We start from the raw sequence: 17,161 nt of genomic DNA, 5'->3' as shown, positions 1-17,161 counted from the left end.
TTTACGTGTATCTTTGATATTTTTCATAAAGTTTAAGAAGTATACATAATTGAATAATTTACCATGAAGTCTAAGCGAGACCCTTAAAACCAAATAAATCGAAATGGCAGCACTCTACCTTAGAAGAATAACAAAGTGACATTTATGAATGAACGCATATACATAATGATATTTGAATGTAAACATTAAACAAAACCAAAGTATAAACAAAACATTCAATAATTTGGATAGTTTTAAAAATTATGTTTTATGTTTGAATACATTCTTAAGTCTCAAAGTTTGTAAAACAATAAAACATTTCATCATGCCCACATGGAATCAAATTCAAGCCCAGTTAAGAAACCCGAATAATGCGGTTGTATTCTTCGATATATCAGTGGGAACCACAGTAAGTTTTTCAAAAATTGTTTAATAAATAATTTTTTTAAAGTTAAAACAAATTATTAAAGGAATATTAGTAGAATGTGGGTTACCGATATAACAGAATTATATACGGCTATTTCTAATAAAAGTGCCTAGTTTAGATTTTAACGTTGGAGTTAACAATTTGTAAATTACTAACCTGAAAAAATTTATTCTCAGGAAGAAAATCAAATTCAATAAAATAAAATTGTACATATGTACAGATGTAACATATACCATTGGTTAAATGGTAAAATTTTTGTTTAGGACTAAATGGCTGTTCTGATTGAGTTTCCGAGAGTAGGGATTTTTGTTCTTATAGGGTCAAAAAAAAAACTATATAAATTATATGCCGAAGAACTTATTACTGAGTTAGTCTATATGTAAAGTAAATTATTATTTATACATGTATATATGTATATAAATGTATAAATATTAGCTTATATATATAAGATATAAAAGTATCATATCTATATATATATAAAGGTAAGATTTTAATAGAAAAACTTACATTGTATTACATGACTTTTTAAATATTTTTAAAATATAATGCATAAGCGAAAACTGAAACATTCTAGTAAAATAAATTGTTATAAATTAATTTATGCGTACCTAAAATTTTCCTGTTATTTAAATTAAATGCATAGATGCAAACCTATTTATTGAATAAATTAGTAGTCTTAATACTTCAATTAATATTTTATTATGATCATCATAAAGGAAATTGGTAGAATGATATTTGAACTTTTTACGGATATTGTGCCAAAGACAGCGGAAAATTTTCGGCAACTCTGTACGGGAGAATATCGTAAAGATGGTGTACCAATGGGATATAAAGGAGCTAGTTTTCATCGAGTCATTAAGGATTTTATGATTCAAGGAGGCGACTTTGTAAACGTATAATATTTTGAACGTTATACTCATTATTGTAAAATTTATAAAACAATTTTAATTTTAGGGAGATGGCACCGGTGTTATGAGTATATATGGGGGAACGTTCAATGATGAAAATTTTGTTTTAAAACATGATTCACCTGGCTTACTTTCAATGGCCAATAGTGGAAAAGACACAAATGGATGTCAATTTTTTATTACCTGTGCGAAATGTAATTTTTTAGATAACAAACATGTAGTTTTTGGTCGCGTTTTAGATGGATTACTCATAATGAGGAAAATTGAAAACGTGCCCACTGGCCCTAACAATAAACCAAAACTGCCAATTATAATATCTCAATGTGGTCAAATGTAATGATATCGAATCTAAAGTGTACCTACTAGGATATTTTTTTAATTAAATGCAACAATTGTATTATTTCAGAAATTCAGAATATTTATTTATGTTCGAGTATGTCTGGGTGAATGAGCTGGTTTATAAAGCTAGCTTAAAAAAATGGTTGGCAATTACTTTCCTAAAAATTTCTTTGAATAAATTAAAATCAAATTAATCATTCAACAAGATCCATTTGTGTATTAAACTTTACTTTTCATTACAAGGGTGCAGCAATTTTATCATTCCATTATAAGAGATGAAGAAGAGACGAATATTGGACTAATTGTGTACTATTAGCACAATTCTGTTGGAAAAGCGTTTAGCACAATTCTGTTGGAAATTTGCTAAACGCTTTTCCTTTTTCTGCTAAATGAAAAGACCATACTATTTCTTTCATTCAATTGTCAATTGCAATTATTTTCTTTTGTCATTATAAATTGATTTTGTTCAATATGTACATTCAAACATTATGTAGATTTTTTGCACTCTGAAGTGGAGATTGTTGAGTTTTGTTAATTGAAATTTTGAGTCGGAATTAAAATTATAATTCCAATTTTCGATTTGATTGGGTGCCAAAAATTTTTATGGAATCCATTTTTAAGTTCGCAATTTTTTTGAAAAAAAATTAACAAAAAAATAGCCGTGATTGCTCCAGAAATAGAATGAAATCAAATGAAAACATTTATGAAAATCAAATTAGAAATTGGTTTTCTATATTATCTTTTATAAGGACACTCAATTTTATTTTCTAAATTGAGAATTATCGAAATTTTGTAATTTGCTATGTCGGTCTTTTTGTCATACGGATTTGAGGTAGTTGTTACATACGTAGCAGTAAATAATAAGTAAATAGCACACTTTAATTCACATAACAACTTTCATTTCAAAATGATTACAAATATTTTTAAATGACTACTTATTGAACATGCCTATGTATATCTATAAGCTGTTACTTAGGCCGCGTTTTTGTCAGCCTAATAGAATTTGGTAAGACTACTTATGTTTACGTCTGATTTTGATGTTTAATATGTCATTTACACTTTTTTCTTACCTCTCTGAAGAGACAGGAAATACATAATTATTACGAATATTGTGCTCTGAAAAAATTAATTTAATTTTAACAAGAGTAAATTAATGCTATAGAAACTGAAAAATTGGGCCGGTTATGATATAGAATATACAAAAAAAAAATTAAAATAAAAATTTCAATGATGACTTCAAAAATAATTTGTGAAAAAATTCTGAAATTTATCGTGGAATGATCAAGAGAAGGTGAACATAAATGATTACCATTAATAAGAATAAGCCGAAGACGGTTTTATTTTCTGATAATGAAAGCATTTCAAGCAGTAAAATAATTAAAATAAAAAGTATAAACAAGCTGTCAAAGTGCTCTTTAAAAAAGGTAAGAATAGTAAATAAAAACAAATCTTAACACAGAAAAGGTTCTAGCGGAATTTCAAAAATTAAAATTTAAAGAAATTTTATTCTGTTTTTTAAGTCCCTGTAACTGCTTTTTATTTTGTTTCTAGTGAAAAACGTTGCGTGCGTAATATTAGAGTTATAAGAAAACCGGTTATTAGGAAAAAAGAAGAATTTTAGCAAACAAAGTTTTAAGCTTTTTAGAATCGAAAAGAAGTTACTAAAATTTTTGCTAATGAAATGTTGGATATCAGGTTTTGTTTTGGTTGTATTCGAGTTGATATGTTTACATTAATTTTTTCAAATATGTATTGCAATAACTTTTACACATTCAAAATAGATTTCTTAGAATTTTTTGAAGTATCTACTCTTATTTATATTCCATACAGTTACTTTAACAGTTCCAATGCACCTACTTAAACACAATGTCTTGTTTACTAATCATCTGTGGTGATAAAATATTATATTGTTGTATTTTTCAGAGTGAACCTTTGTTCTTTATAATAATGCGACTTAATTTAAAGGCTGTGTTACTGTGCTTGTGCTTAACAGTATTTTTAATTACAATATCAGTATACATGAGATGTTCAGATTTTGGTTTATCAAATGGATTTGTTCCACATTTACGAAATTCATTATATGGGAGTGAATCAGCTTCGTTGGTGGATAGTAACACAAACATTGAAAATATCGAATGTGTTATTAATCAGGACTACGCTATAAAATGCAAAAGAGATGTTAATGACGTTTATATTCCATTTTCATTTATAAAAAACTATTTTGAAGTTTTTGGTACCTTAATTAGTGAACCTTCACAGCCTACAAATGAAAACGGTGTAGATCATATCCTTTTAGTAAATAAATTTATGTGGTCTCACACTAACTCAAAAATAAATATTCCAAAAGGAAAATACGATCCCAAAGGAGTATACATGTATTTTGAAAACTATAACGTCGAAGTAATAAACAATTTTAAACTTTTCTTTACAATTTCTTTGAATTCATATAAATTTTTTTAAGGTACGCGATCGAGTGAAATGCGTAAGTGCAGCTGAAGGTGTTCCGGTTAGTACTCAATGGGAAAAACGTGGATATTTTTATCCGACACAGATAGCTCAGTTTGGCCTATCGCATTACAGCAAAAACTTAACTGATCCAGAACCTAGAAGAAAGGTAACTAATGTAAGATTTAATAATATGAATAAAATATAAATTATCAAGAATTTTAGGTTCTTGAAGATGCAGACGCAAATCAAATGGAATGGACCATTCCATCATCCAGTAATCTCACAAGAATTTGGCATTCTAAACTTAATACGACTGTTGTTAATTTTTTAACATCAAATTATTATGATAGTTCAATTAGTTACAATATGGATCATATATCAGATTTAGTATTAAGCATGGATATATATTTAATGACAAATAGTAGTAGTTTAATGGTTACATTACAAAATCGAGAAACTAAACGTACATTTAATTTATATTACATTGTTGCTGACCTTTTGATTAGTGTACAAGGCGAAAATATTTATTATGGGCTAGGTTCAAATTGTGTCAATCAATGGAAACATATAACACGAGATTTAGTAATTGATGTACAAAAAGGATTTATAGGCGTAGAAAAGAAAATGAAAATTCGTAGAAATGAATTAAAATTAACAAAAATTTCAATTTTGGGTGCAGGATTTTTTGATAATCTCACATTATCAACAAGTGACCATATAGCAAATTTTTATGATGCTGCAGAATGGTTTGTCAACCATCAAGACAAAAAAAGCGGAGGTTGGATTAATCCAGTTCGAAGAAGTTTATCAGGTTTTCAAGAACTAAAACCTGGTTGGTTATCAGCTATGGGGCAAGGTCATGCTATATCAGTTTTAGCAAGAGCATACTATCATTCTGGTGGAGATAAAAAATATCTTAAAGCCGCATTAACTGGATTGAAGCCGTTTCGTGTACTCTCAAGAGATGGTGGAGTTTTAGCAAAATTTATGGGTCAATTAGATTGGTAATATTGATTTTCAAACTCTAACTAAAATTTTTGATAGCATTTGTTTGTTTAAAAGAAAATAATTATTCGTTTAATTTAAATTTAAAATAAATTCCACGAATATTTAAACACAATTAAATACTATTTTGTAGGTATGAAGAATATCCCACTACGCCACCTTCATTTGTTTTAAACGGGTTCATTTATTCACTGTTAGGACTGTATGACTTAAATTGTACGGCTCCTGGTATAGTATCCAATAACGCTGGTAAATTGTTCAGGCAAGGCATGATTTCATTAAAGAAACTCCTGTTGCTGTATGACACTGGATCTGGCACAAGTTACGATCTGCGACATTTTACTTTAGGTTTTATTGATAAAATATAAATCTTTGTAACATTTTCATTTTAAAACTCGTTTTTAGGTCAATCACCAAATATCGCAAGATGGGACTATCATGCTACACACGTCAATCAACTTTTACTGCTAGCAACAATAGACAATTCTCCAATAATATCATTGACTGCGGAAAGATGGAAAAGTTATATGTTTGGTAAAAGAGCTAAACATAATTAGCGCCTTAATAATTGCAATTTAACATTATGTTATTTAAATGCAGAGTGTTTTCTATTTTTGTTTCGCTTTCTAAATCCAAAATGCAAACAACAAAAAAAAAAGTGTAACAATTGAAAAAAGCGGTTTAAAAAGATTCTTCAAAATTATTTTACACGGCACCTCTGGCGTTGTAAAGAAAAATTCAAGAGTTGAATTAATCTCGCTTGAATGTAAGTGGGCTCGTTTTGCCTTAGATTTTCTTGAAAATATAGTTATTTATTTGTTTACAAGAGTCTATGAAACATTTTTTAAACATACTTTAACTAATGAATATGCGAATGACTACAATATTTTTCGTATATATTATTTGATTTCATAAACTAATGAAGTACCTTAGATCTCTGTATCTAAAAATGAAATAACCCATATAATGAATTGTGTTAATGAATAAATATAATTGGTATACTATACAATTCACTTGTGTCGTGTAATTATAATCAATATAATTATATTGTTAATTTAAATAACTAATATATCTTTCAAAAACAACATATACGTAAGTAGAATTAAAAATGAAATAAATGACACTTTTATTAATTTTGTCAATTAGTTATGTTTTTTAATAAATTTTCCGGCTTAGTCTTTTTTATGAACTTTTGTAAATTACAAAATATATATATTTATATTTAATCTCACTTTTAATTTTGTAAACATTTTTCGAAGACCGTAATTAAACTTAATTTAATTTTTTGAAAATCGTAATTTGATTGGAAAAATAAAAGAAAATAACAAATTCTTAAACCATTTTCTAATCATGATCTATAAAAATTAACAATTTCTTTAGTTTATCTATTTATAAGGTAAATGGTATATAAAGATAAGTTAAAAAATGTTGCATAAAAATACTGATATATCAATTTTTTATACATAGTGTGTTAATCAGTATAATGCTAGATCGTAATATTTATATCAATTTGAATAGTAAAACAAAATTATAAATTTAGGTGAAGCTAATTTTAAAAAACTAATATTAGGATTAAATAATTGTAAAGTAAATAAATTTTTGCTTTATCTAAAGCAAAGCTATTTACCTTTAAAATGTAAAATTGTACCTTGTAAATCTGTATAACATAATATCATAAATAATATACTTAATAATTTTATATCATATCTTAAAATATAATGCTTTGTATAAAAAAAATATTTTAAAAATCCTGCCTTGTACTGGGACTTTATGATATAACTTAGTACGTACAACTATTTGTAAATAAGTAGACTAAGTTTCGACAAATAAATAAAAGGGGAAAAATTTTCTTGTATTAAAATAATCAACACTATTAATTTCTGTTGTTAAGTCTTTTTATCATAAAAAAAAATAAAAGAAAATGGGTTACTTAAAATTAGAAATATTAACTGAAAATAACTTTTTTTTATAATTTAAAACTTTAATTGAAAATATAATAATGTAGTCAATTATAAACAAGATTTGATAAGGTTATTTGGTGTTTTTATTACACGTTATTTTTAATCATCTGCCATGACTAATTCCTAATAAGTTAAATTGTTTTAAATTTAAAATATATAAAACTGTAAGTATTTTAATGTACTTAAAAACACATATTTATTTTTTAAATAAAAAAAATAATATTTTCTACTTATAATTAATGCTCTTCTAAGATAAAAATTATTTCATAAATTTTTATACGTATTTAATTTATTTTGAAAAATTAATTTGAAAAGTAGTTAAATAAAATATATTTAAATTAAATAAAATTTGTTAAAAAAAATCTATTTTTAAGAATACAACAGAAAATGTAATTCGCTTAATTATGAATGTATAATTAATTTTAGGTTTCTAATTAAAACTTTCAATATTTTTTATATTGTAAAAATTTCTATTTTTTTTAAATTTGGTTATATTTGATATTTTAATTTAGGACTACTGCAGTCTAATAAGTTTTAAGTATTACTTTTACTATAATTAAATTATTTATATTTTTAAATATTTTTATTTTGAATAAATTTTTGTTTTCAATATTATGCCCAGTCTTATATAGGAATTTTTTTCAATATTTTGTTATTTTTTTTTTATTGTGAAAGACAATAAAATATAAATACTGTACATAGCTAAAATAAAATAGTATAATGAAAAAATATTTAATAAAATATAGAAACTAAGAGCTGTGTTGATTTTGTATTTTTAATGTGTTATTGCAGGTTTATTTTTTTGGTGTAATAATTTGCATTCTTGAGACAGACTGGCAAAATTACAAAATTTTTTTTCTTCTGAATTTCTGAAAATTCTATTGTTTTTATTAAGCATAATGTATGTAAAAGCAAGTTGAAGATTATTTTTGAAATGGCGGAGAGCCAATTATTCTCGACTGTTTCATATAATTTTATTGCAACTTATTTAATCGTAAGAATTTTCAAATATTAAATTTTTGCAGCGGCATATTTCGCTGTTGAAATTATTAACAGTTGTCAAGTAGTAAATAAGTAAATTGTAAATGTCATTCAATCATTTTTTAATTATAATTATTAATAATAATTTCTTTAAAGATATATTGCATAAAAAGATATATCTTGTTAAATGACAAAAGATATCTCTCATTTAAGATTTAATATAATTTAATATTTGCATATCTTAGTAGTTCTAGTAAAAATTCTAATAGTACCTATTCAAAAATTCAAATTGTAATAAATTAAATTGGAGCTACAAGCATGTAGAGTGCAAACCCAATATTAGATTTCATTGAATGTACATAAACGTATGGTTTTCTTATATCTGAAGTTTCTTTAAAATTGCTTCTACTATTTTTTTAAAGCTTTTATTTTATTTACTATCTTCGATAAGCTTATTATTATCTCAATTTTTAATTTTTGGTTTTTTTTTTCGAAGTGTTCGTTAAATTTATTTTTTCAAGAAGCCATTTTAGAAGAACTTCACGATATTTTTTTATTAATAAAAATATTCAAAACAATTGAAAGCGCATGTATTAAGTTTTCTGGTAAACATACAGTTATTTTAAATTCGAAAATCAAAAAAAAAGAGCAACTATGACAACAGGAGAAAGTCTAAGAAAATTGATAATAAAATATAAATGAGTTTTATAAGTACTCGTACTTACATACGTAATTAAAAGGAGTATGCATATACGACATATACTTAGAGTGCACAGATTCTATTCGTTTTCATTCGAATAAAACTTAACTCAACTATGCTATTTCTTCATGACACATATACACTAAGTCCTTGAGATACGACATATTTGGTTCCAGAAATTTATGTCGTAACTCGAATTGTTGTTTTAGGAGGAAAAAAATGTATGGAAATAAAAAGTGAAATAGACAAAATTTTTTATGATATAATTGACCTATTTTTTTAAAAAAAGGTAATCAAGTTTAAAAAAAAAACAACAAAATATAATAACGAAACCAAAAAATTCAATGTTGTAACAAAAATAAATAAAATAAAATCTGATTTAGTTGATATATATCACTTCAATTTATTTTTTTAACTATTGACTAGAATTCTTAACTAGAAAGAGTTCATTATTGAAATAATGTGCTTTATTCTTGTCTTATAACAAAATTCTGAATAGATTTTTATTCAAAAAACAGTAAAATCTATCAAAAAAAAAATTTTTTTTAATTTTTAATGTCGTATCAGGTATAATGTCGCAAGTCGAATAAAAATATTCCAAATTTATATCATGTCGTAACTCGAAATGTAGTATTAAAAGATGTCGTATCTTGAGGACTAAGTTACATTTTTGTACAATAATATCTTTTTCTCTTAACGGTTTCATTTTTTGAAATTTTTCGAACTCGAATAGTTATGTACGGATTATTGATTTCTTAAATTTACTTTTGAATAAAATTTTCTATTTCAAAAAAGTTTTCTTAGTTTTTTTTTTTAATTTAATTGAACGTTTTGTTAATGTTTTGTAATAATATTCAGGTAAACCTTTTGATCGTTTATGCTGTGTTTTTTTTTTAATTCTTGTACGTAACGTATTTTTGTTGGCAACATTTCGTTCGCAATCTGAACTAAATTTTAAAAAATTAATTTTTAATCCTTCCTAGTTCTTTTTTTGTTTTCTCTCTATCTTTTGAAATTTTCTGTAATCGTTATTTAATTTTTAGAAAAATAAATAAATTCTGCTCTTTTTAAAATAAAAAAAATACAAATCATATTAGAATAATATTTGGCTTAAAGTTCTTATAAAAAATTGCTGTCATAATTTGTATAACGTTAACGTCAAACTAACAGATTCGAAATGATTTCATACTAATTGTATTAACTATAAAAGCGATTCGAATATTTTACATATGTGTATTGCACGCATACAAAGTTTTTAACGAAAGTTAGAAACACGAAAAAAAACTACAAGAAAAGAAAGTATAGAAAAAAAATAAGGAAAATTGGAAAAAGGAACAAAAAACAAAAAGGAAAAGAAAACTCAATTTTTTCATAATCGCGACATGGAGGGTGTTTTTAGTTATCAAAATTTTTACAGTTGGTGACAAAAATCTAAAAAAAACTTCTTTAATATTAATTTAAATTTATTATAAATTAAAAATTAAAAAAATTAAGTAAAAATTTTCATTTTTTTATCAATTTTTCGAAAAGTTGTTAAGTTTTTTACACGAAACATTTTAGAAGGAAAAAAAATTTTTTTTGGATTGAATGTTGGAGGAAAAGTGAAGTAGAAGAAGAGGAAAAAAAAAACTTTTCTTTTTTTTTATATATATGAAAAAATTCTAATAGATCAAGTGTTGGTAGTGATTTAAAAAATTAAAATGAAAATTTAATTTACAAAATAAGTAAAAGAAGAAAAAAAAACCAAAAAATTGGTAGACAAATTCTGAGTTCTTTTCTTAAGAAAAAAACAAGGAAAAAGAGAAAAGAAAAAAAAATAACAAAGCAAAAAAAAGGACACGAACGAAATTTTTTTTTTCATTTTGAATTTTTAAGTGTACTTGTGAAAAAATAATTAAAAAATTAATAAAATAATAGAAAAATTTATTTGAATATTTTCATATTTAAATTTTATAATTTTTTTTAAACTTTTCAAATGAATTTCCTTACTAAAATAGGTTAAAAAAGTTTAATATTTGAATTTTAAATTTTCATTTAAATAAAAAAAATAAAATATAAGTATTTATGTATGTATGTATGTTAATTATAATGTATATTACATTTTAAAAAACCTAAAAAAGCAAGAAAGAAAAAAAAAATTTTAATTTTTAATAATAATTGACAATTCTTTTTTTTTTCTCTCTCTCTCCCTCTCTCTCTCACTGAAACGAAGGATAAAAATGTGTGGATAATCATTTTGATAAAATGAGGTGAAAATTAACTGACTTATGTACATATATAATACATCCAATATAATATAAACATGTATATACATCAATCTATATAAAATATAATACACTTTAGGTATACATGTGTATTACAAATGTATGTCCTTATACATATATGGGTATATATATAGGAGTTATATATATTATGTATTTTGTATTAATTGATATATACTCAGATGGATATATGCGTGCGATATATGTATATTTATGTGATATATGTACAAATTCATGTGAGATATATAAATTCAATGATATATAAATATTATATATCATAAATATACTTACATATTGTATATATACGTACTATGATATATATTATATAAAAATATACAAGTATATTGTATATTAAAACTTGCAAATATCTATATATATGAGACGAATATTAATATATATTACAAAAATTAAAAATTAATAAATATGTATGTATGTAGTATATTGATATATATATATATATATATTACATATCATATATATGTATAAATCTATGTATACATTACATGAATATCTTTTCGAATGGGTGTATATATGAATTAGCAAATTCATTTTTACATTATAATTTGTATGTAAATAATATGTAATTATAGATATACACTAAGAATAATATTAATATGTATATATATCGTGTAACATTTAATACAAATCTTGTATATTATTAAATGAAAGCAAATGTAAAAAAATTGTATGGATAAAAAAATTCTATGCATACAATTTTCTTTTTTTGTATTTGTGTTAGTGCATATAAAAATTTTTTTGAATTACTTGCCTTAGTTAAATAACGTTAACAAAAAAAACCTAAAAAAGAAAAAATATCATTGAAAGGAAAAAAAATCCTGTGGGTTTAAATTAAAAATTCTCTGCTTTGAAAATAATTTTATATATGTATGTATACATATGTTTATGCTTTGTTTGTATGTTTGCATATACATATATATACATACGTATATATATGTATTTTTTGTAATTGGCATTATGTTTTCTTATCTTTTATTATAATATTGTGAATTGTTTTCATTTATTTTATATTTTTTCTTTCCTTATATTGTGTTTTTTTTTATTTAAAATAAATAAATAGAATGAATACATATCTATAAAAGATCTGGTGAAAATGAGGGAGAAAAATGAGAAAAATATGTTTAATTTAAGTAAATTTTTAATAAAATATAGTTTTCCTTTTTTTCTTGTGCTCTTATATTAAATTCCTTTATAATATGATTAATTTTCATTATTTGTTAAAATTAATTGAATTCATGTTAAGTTTATAATAATTTTTTAAATATTTTTTTACAGAAATACTTACATATGTATGTTTACAATATACATATATAAATATTTATGCATACATACAAGAAAATATGATAATTAAAATATTTCAATATTTACTTAAATTCTAAAGCAATTTGTATATTATGTGTATATATGCTGTCTGTTGACATTACTTATTTATGTATGCACATGTATATATTTTATAAATTAATTTTATTTTATTTAATTTTCAATTAAAAAATGAATATTTGAAAAAATATTTGATTTTCTTTTTATATAGAGTTCAAGTAAACCTATGACAATTATGCTTTATTTTCAATGGGAATATTTTTCACCAAATATTCAGCAGCACTGTTTTCATATTTCGTTTAAAATTTCAAATTATCATCAAAAATTAATAATTGGAATCCGTAATTAATTTTTTTGATTAATAATTATATAAGTACCCGAATAGTACTATAGCAAACAGGGTGTCAATAATTGTACAGAATTTTTAGAATGTTTACGCTTTTAGGAAAATTTTACCTGTATTTTCAAAAAAATATTAAAATATGTAAAATTGAATAGCAAATTCTAATAATTTAGTGAAACTTTATTATATTTACATAATAATTTTATTGTGTAGCAATTTAAAATACATATAGATTTAATACAAAACTTGTTAACTATAAATAGAAAATTTATTTGAAAACTTGGTTCATATATCAATAAATTTGAATTTTCGAATAATATTTTCTATATAAGTTAATATTGTCATTTTTGTTCAAATATAGTGACATTAGATTTTAATATTTGATTACATATATTTTTATAATACTTTTTTATAATATTTATTAATTTTCTCAAATAATAATATTCATTATAAGATAAATTTTTACAAAAATTTTAAATTTTAATATTTTGAAATTTAAATATTTTGATTATGTTTGAAAAACACATATAATAATAATAATAATAACAATAATAATAGCGAAGACGAGTCAAATGTTGAAGGAAAAGGATAAGATAATTTTCACATGTGTATATGTTCTATGTACGTTTATACTATACATATATTCATATCTATATGTACTAATTTTATGTATACATACACATGCATATACTGCACAGTTATTTTTGGGGCTGTGGCCAGCATTTACACTTTACGTATGATTTTATTTTTTCCATTAATATTTCCGAAATTTTCTTAATATTTTTTTTTTATTTTCCTTCTTAAATTTAAAAATTGGAATATAAAATGTAAAAATAAAAATTTAAATGAACAAAAAATAATAACTATTAAAAATTGTTTTAATAATAAAATAAAAAAAAAAACATGTTTATTACAAAAAACATGTGGGATTTATAAAACAAAAAATAAAAATGTTAGTGAAATTGATAAAAAAGAAATATGTATATATACATATTTTTATTTTAAATTCACACGCACACATTTAAAAAATATTCACAAAAAATTTTATTTTTTTTTTTGTGTAATAGAAATTTGTTAAGTCTGTAGCAAAAGAAGTGTAGTTTTTATAGTTGTGTCTGTAATTACCGTTATTATATAAAGCAGAAATTTTTATACAAGTAGCGACATTATAACAAATTGAGACCATGACGTTAAGAGAGAAAAAAAGAATTAATATAGGCTTATAAAAAATTAAAGTAAAATAAGAGAGAATGAAATATTTTTTATTATTATTGGTAAGGATATTGATAAAATTTTACATGGGAAAAAAGAAAAAATCAGGCAGTTAAGAAGACTGTAAAAGACAAAAAAATATTAAGAATAAAAAAATTCTGTGTTAAATTTTAGTTATACTATAGGTATAACATTTGATATGTTGACACTAAGGAATAAATAAAAAAATATGGGAGGGAAGTGGGAAAAAGTGGGAAAGACAAAATTTTAATATTGTAATTGCATCAAAAATATTTTCGTAATAAATAAAAAAAGGAATTTATTTAAAACTTTAAAACTTTTACTCTCAATAAGCATATTAGGGCATATATAAAAATAATTTTGCTTGCATAATATATTAGAAATTTTATTTTTAGAAGACCTTCTTCAGGGTTTGGATCCTTACAAGACTTAAGTTTTGACAAGATTTTATAGGTTTGATCATTTTAAATGCAGCTCTGCGTGCAATAAAAATATTTCATATCTGTGGCTAGAGATATATTTCAAGTCTTTAGTACTTTGTATTCTTAAATTAGCACTCTAAGTTCATACGAATTGCCGAATTGATGGACATGCTTGATCAACTACAAATTTGGCTCTGAGCAAGAATTATTTCGCAAAAGTTTTTTTCTTGCTATTTCTTTGGTTCGGTTAATTTCTTTTCTTATTAAATATTAAATTGTTTTCGAAAAATACTTTATTCGAAAAACAAAAAACAAATTGTTGCATTCAAAAGTTTAATATGACAGAAGTGAATAAAAAAATTTTTATATAATTAATTGTAAAATTGAAATCATAATAAAAATAAATTTTTTCTCTCAATTTTCTTTTGGTCATTTTGTTATTTAATATATGCATGCATGTATGTATTAAAAATTTCTTATTTTTTTATGTAAGAGAGTATAACTATGTAGATATTTTATTGACGTAAAATGTCCTTGTCAAAATATTTCTGATTTTTATTTAATTTTTATCATTTCCGGATTGTGAACACTAAAAGAAATTTTTAATTTTTTTTATTATACAGTGCCTTACATAAAATTTTGAATTTAATTATGAAGAAAATAGAAAAAACCAAAAAAATTTATAATGTTTGGATAAGAAAACAATTTTGTTGTCATGATTTTAATGCAATATTTTATACATGATAATTTGAATTTAAAATATTTTAAGAGTACTAAGAATTTTACATCCACTGTAAAAATATATGACAGTAATATTGTAAAATTATTTTGCTGTCCATACCATTTTTACTTTATTTAATCATAATGTTTATTTACGAACCAAAAAAAAGAAAAAGAATGAAAAAGAGAGAGAGAGAGGGAAAACATAATAAATATAAGTGTATTGCGTTTGTATTGAGATTTGTATTAATGTGACGTAAAATACGCCTTACGTTATGCAATATTTACATTGAACTTTGAACTATTATCAAGTTTGCTGCAATTCGTTTTCTTTTTTTTTTTTAATTACCTAGCTAATTAGTTAAAAACATATTTTTTTTTCAACGAAAAAGAAAAAATTTATGAAAGAACGAGGACATTTTTTCTTATCCTTTCACTTTAGTTTTGATATTATAATCAAATTTATTACATATGTATGCATTCATTTACTTTAAATGAAAATTTTTTTTTAATATTGAAAAATTGAGTAAGTTGGAAAAATTGTCTTATTTATCTAGAAATTCAACTTGGAAAAATAATTTTTTAATAATAAATAAAAATTATTCTAAAAATATTTTATAACCGTAGGCATTATTAATATACACTAAGTCCTCGAGATACGACATTTTTGATTCCAGAAATTTATGTCGTAACTCGACATTATTCCACTAATAATTTTTAGGCAGTTTGTAGTCAAATTTTTATTGACAACTAAAATTGGCTAAAATTGTGATTTCTTCTAAATTTTACCAAATTTTCACCTAAGTAAAACTTAGATGATTCATTCGGTTTCTTCAATTTATCATAATAATTGATATATTTAATTCACATAAATCTTATAATTGTAATACATTAATAATTAATAACAATAGAATTGTGTATTTCTACAGTTAAGCATTACTAACGTATATTATTATGTATAAGTACTTGTTTCTATATTAAAGTACTTTCTCTATATTGACACTATCTTTCTGATGTCTTTTCTTTAAGGGAATTTAAAATTCTCTTTTTATCTTTTGAAAAAAAATTGTTTTTATTTGTAATTGTTTTTTTTTTTGCTTTTAATTATAAAATAAAAGTTTTTGTTTTTTTTTGTCACCTTGCAACAGAATAAATAAATTAATAAAATTTTTTTTTGTATTTTTTACAAACTCATAATAAAATATTCAAAAATCTTGACGCTTTGCTGCTAATTTAAATGTTGAGAGAGGAATGTGTGCTAGTATTTTGTGATGTCTTTTAAGATTTATGTTTGTATAAAATAGAATTTATAATTTATAAATGTCAAGAAAAATATTTTCTGAAAAAAAATTTATTAAAAATTTTCATAATCTTGAGTCAAGAATCAATTAAATTTGTTTTTTTTTACAAATATATTATCAAATAAATTTTAGAAGAAAATAATTGCAAATTAATAAAAATTATTAAATTTGTCATTTTATAGAACATCTTCTACGTCAAGTATTATAAAAAAATAAAAAAATAATCTTAGGATAAAAGAAAATAAAAAAGACAACTTTGCGCACTTTACATAACAAACATATATATATATATATATGTATATATATATAATATATATATAACTCAAAAATTGCAATAATATTTTGTTCAAATTAAATTTAGGAAAATATATAAAATTATATATAAAAATATAAACTATAAGAAGCAAATAAAAAGAGCAAAACAATTTTACATATAAATTTAAAATAATTAAAATCATTTTTAATTCAAAACGCACAAAAAATTAAAGAAAAACAAAAAAATATAAACCTGGTGCCAACATAATATTAATATAAAAAAAAATTATAAAATTAAATAAATAAGAATAAATTAAATATAAATAAATGCAAATACATACATGTATTATAGTTACAATTTAATATATAGAGTTAAATAAATATAGAGTTTGTATACCATTAATACCGTTATATATAATAACAGAAAATAAAAAAACATATGTAAAACAAAAAAAAAGAAACAATTTTTTTTTCCTTTAATTAATCTATTTGACATTTAAATCAAATAATATTAAAAATATACAAAAAAAAAAATCACTT

General features: G+C 22.6%; 3 protein-coding genes across 3 annotated transcripts in view; all 3 read left to right on the top strand.

Moving 5' to 3' along the window:
* The window catches only part of LOC129607443 (post-GPI attachment to proteins factor 3), a 74,526-nt gene that overhangs the window by 17,808 nt on the left and 39,557 nt on the right, over nucleotides 1–17,161 (top strand). The gene's annotated exons all lie outside the window — the stretch shown is intronic.
* Nucleotides 160–1,821, top strand: LOC129607447 (peptidyl-prolyl cis-trans isomerase H). Its single transcript, XM_055518476.1, has 3 exons — nucleotides 160–388; nucleotides 1,123–1,299; nucleotides 1,361–1,821. The coding sequence occupies exons 1-3, from the start codon at nucleotides 305–307 to the stop codon at nucleotides 1,649–1,651; spliced, it is 552 nt and encodes a 183-aa protein (XP_055374451.1). The 5' UTR covers nucleotides 160–304; the 3' UTR covers nucleotides 1,652–1,821.
* On the top strand, nucleotides 2,742–7,219 carry LOC129607435 (D-glucuronyl C5-epimerase B). The gene is made up of 6 exons (XM_055518458.1): nucleotides 2,742–3,077; nucleotides 3,577–4,053; nucleotides 4,115–4,267; nucleotides 4,324–5,105; nucleotides 5,240–5,454; nucleotides 5,512–7,219. The coding sequence occupies exons 1-6, from the start codon at nucleotides 2,955–2,957 to the stop codon at nucleotides 5,661–5,663; spliced, it is 1,902 nt and encodes a 633-aa protein (XP_055374433.1). The 5' UTR covers nucleotides 2,742–2,954; the 3' UTR covers nucleotides 5,664–7,219.

The sequence above is a fragment of the Condylostylus longicornis genome, unplaced genomic scaffold (genome assembly GCF_029603195.1).
Source record: "Condylostylus longicornis isolate FDR11 unplaced genomic scaffold, ASM2960319v2 ptg000027l, whole genome shotgun sequence".
NCBI lineage: Eukaryota > Metazoa > Arthropoda > Insecta > Diptera > Dolichopodidae > Condylostylus > Condylostylus longicornis.
Note: the sequence above shows the minus strand (reverse complement) of the source record. Positions and strands in the feature narration are given on the sequence as shown.

Bases quoted from the DNA above. Each gene is read 5' to 3' on its own strand.
- LOC129607447 (XM_055518476.1), top strand. From the start codon at position 305: ATGCCCACATGGAATCAAATTCAAGCCCAGTTAAGAAACCCGAATAAT. The intron at 389-1,122 runs GTAAGTTTTTCA...ATCATCATAAAG, and splicing joins ATATATCAGTGGGAACCACA to GAAATTGGTAGAATGATATT. The intron at 1,300-1,360 runs GTATAATATTTT...TTTTAATTTTAG, and splicing joins AAGGAGGCGACTTTGTAAAC to GGAGATGGCACCGGTGTTAT.
- LOC129607435 (XM_055518458.1), top strand. From the start codon at position 2,955: ATGATTACCATTAATAAGAATAAGCCGAAGACGGTTTTATTTTCTGAT. The intron at 4,054-4,114 runs GTAATAAACAAT...AATTTTTTTAAG, and splicing joins TTGAAAACTATAACGTCGAA to GTACGCGATCGAGTGAAATG. The intron at 5,106-5,239 runs GTAATATTGATT...ACTATTTTGTAG, and splicing joins TTTATGGGTCAATTAGATTG to GTATGAAGAATATCCCACTA.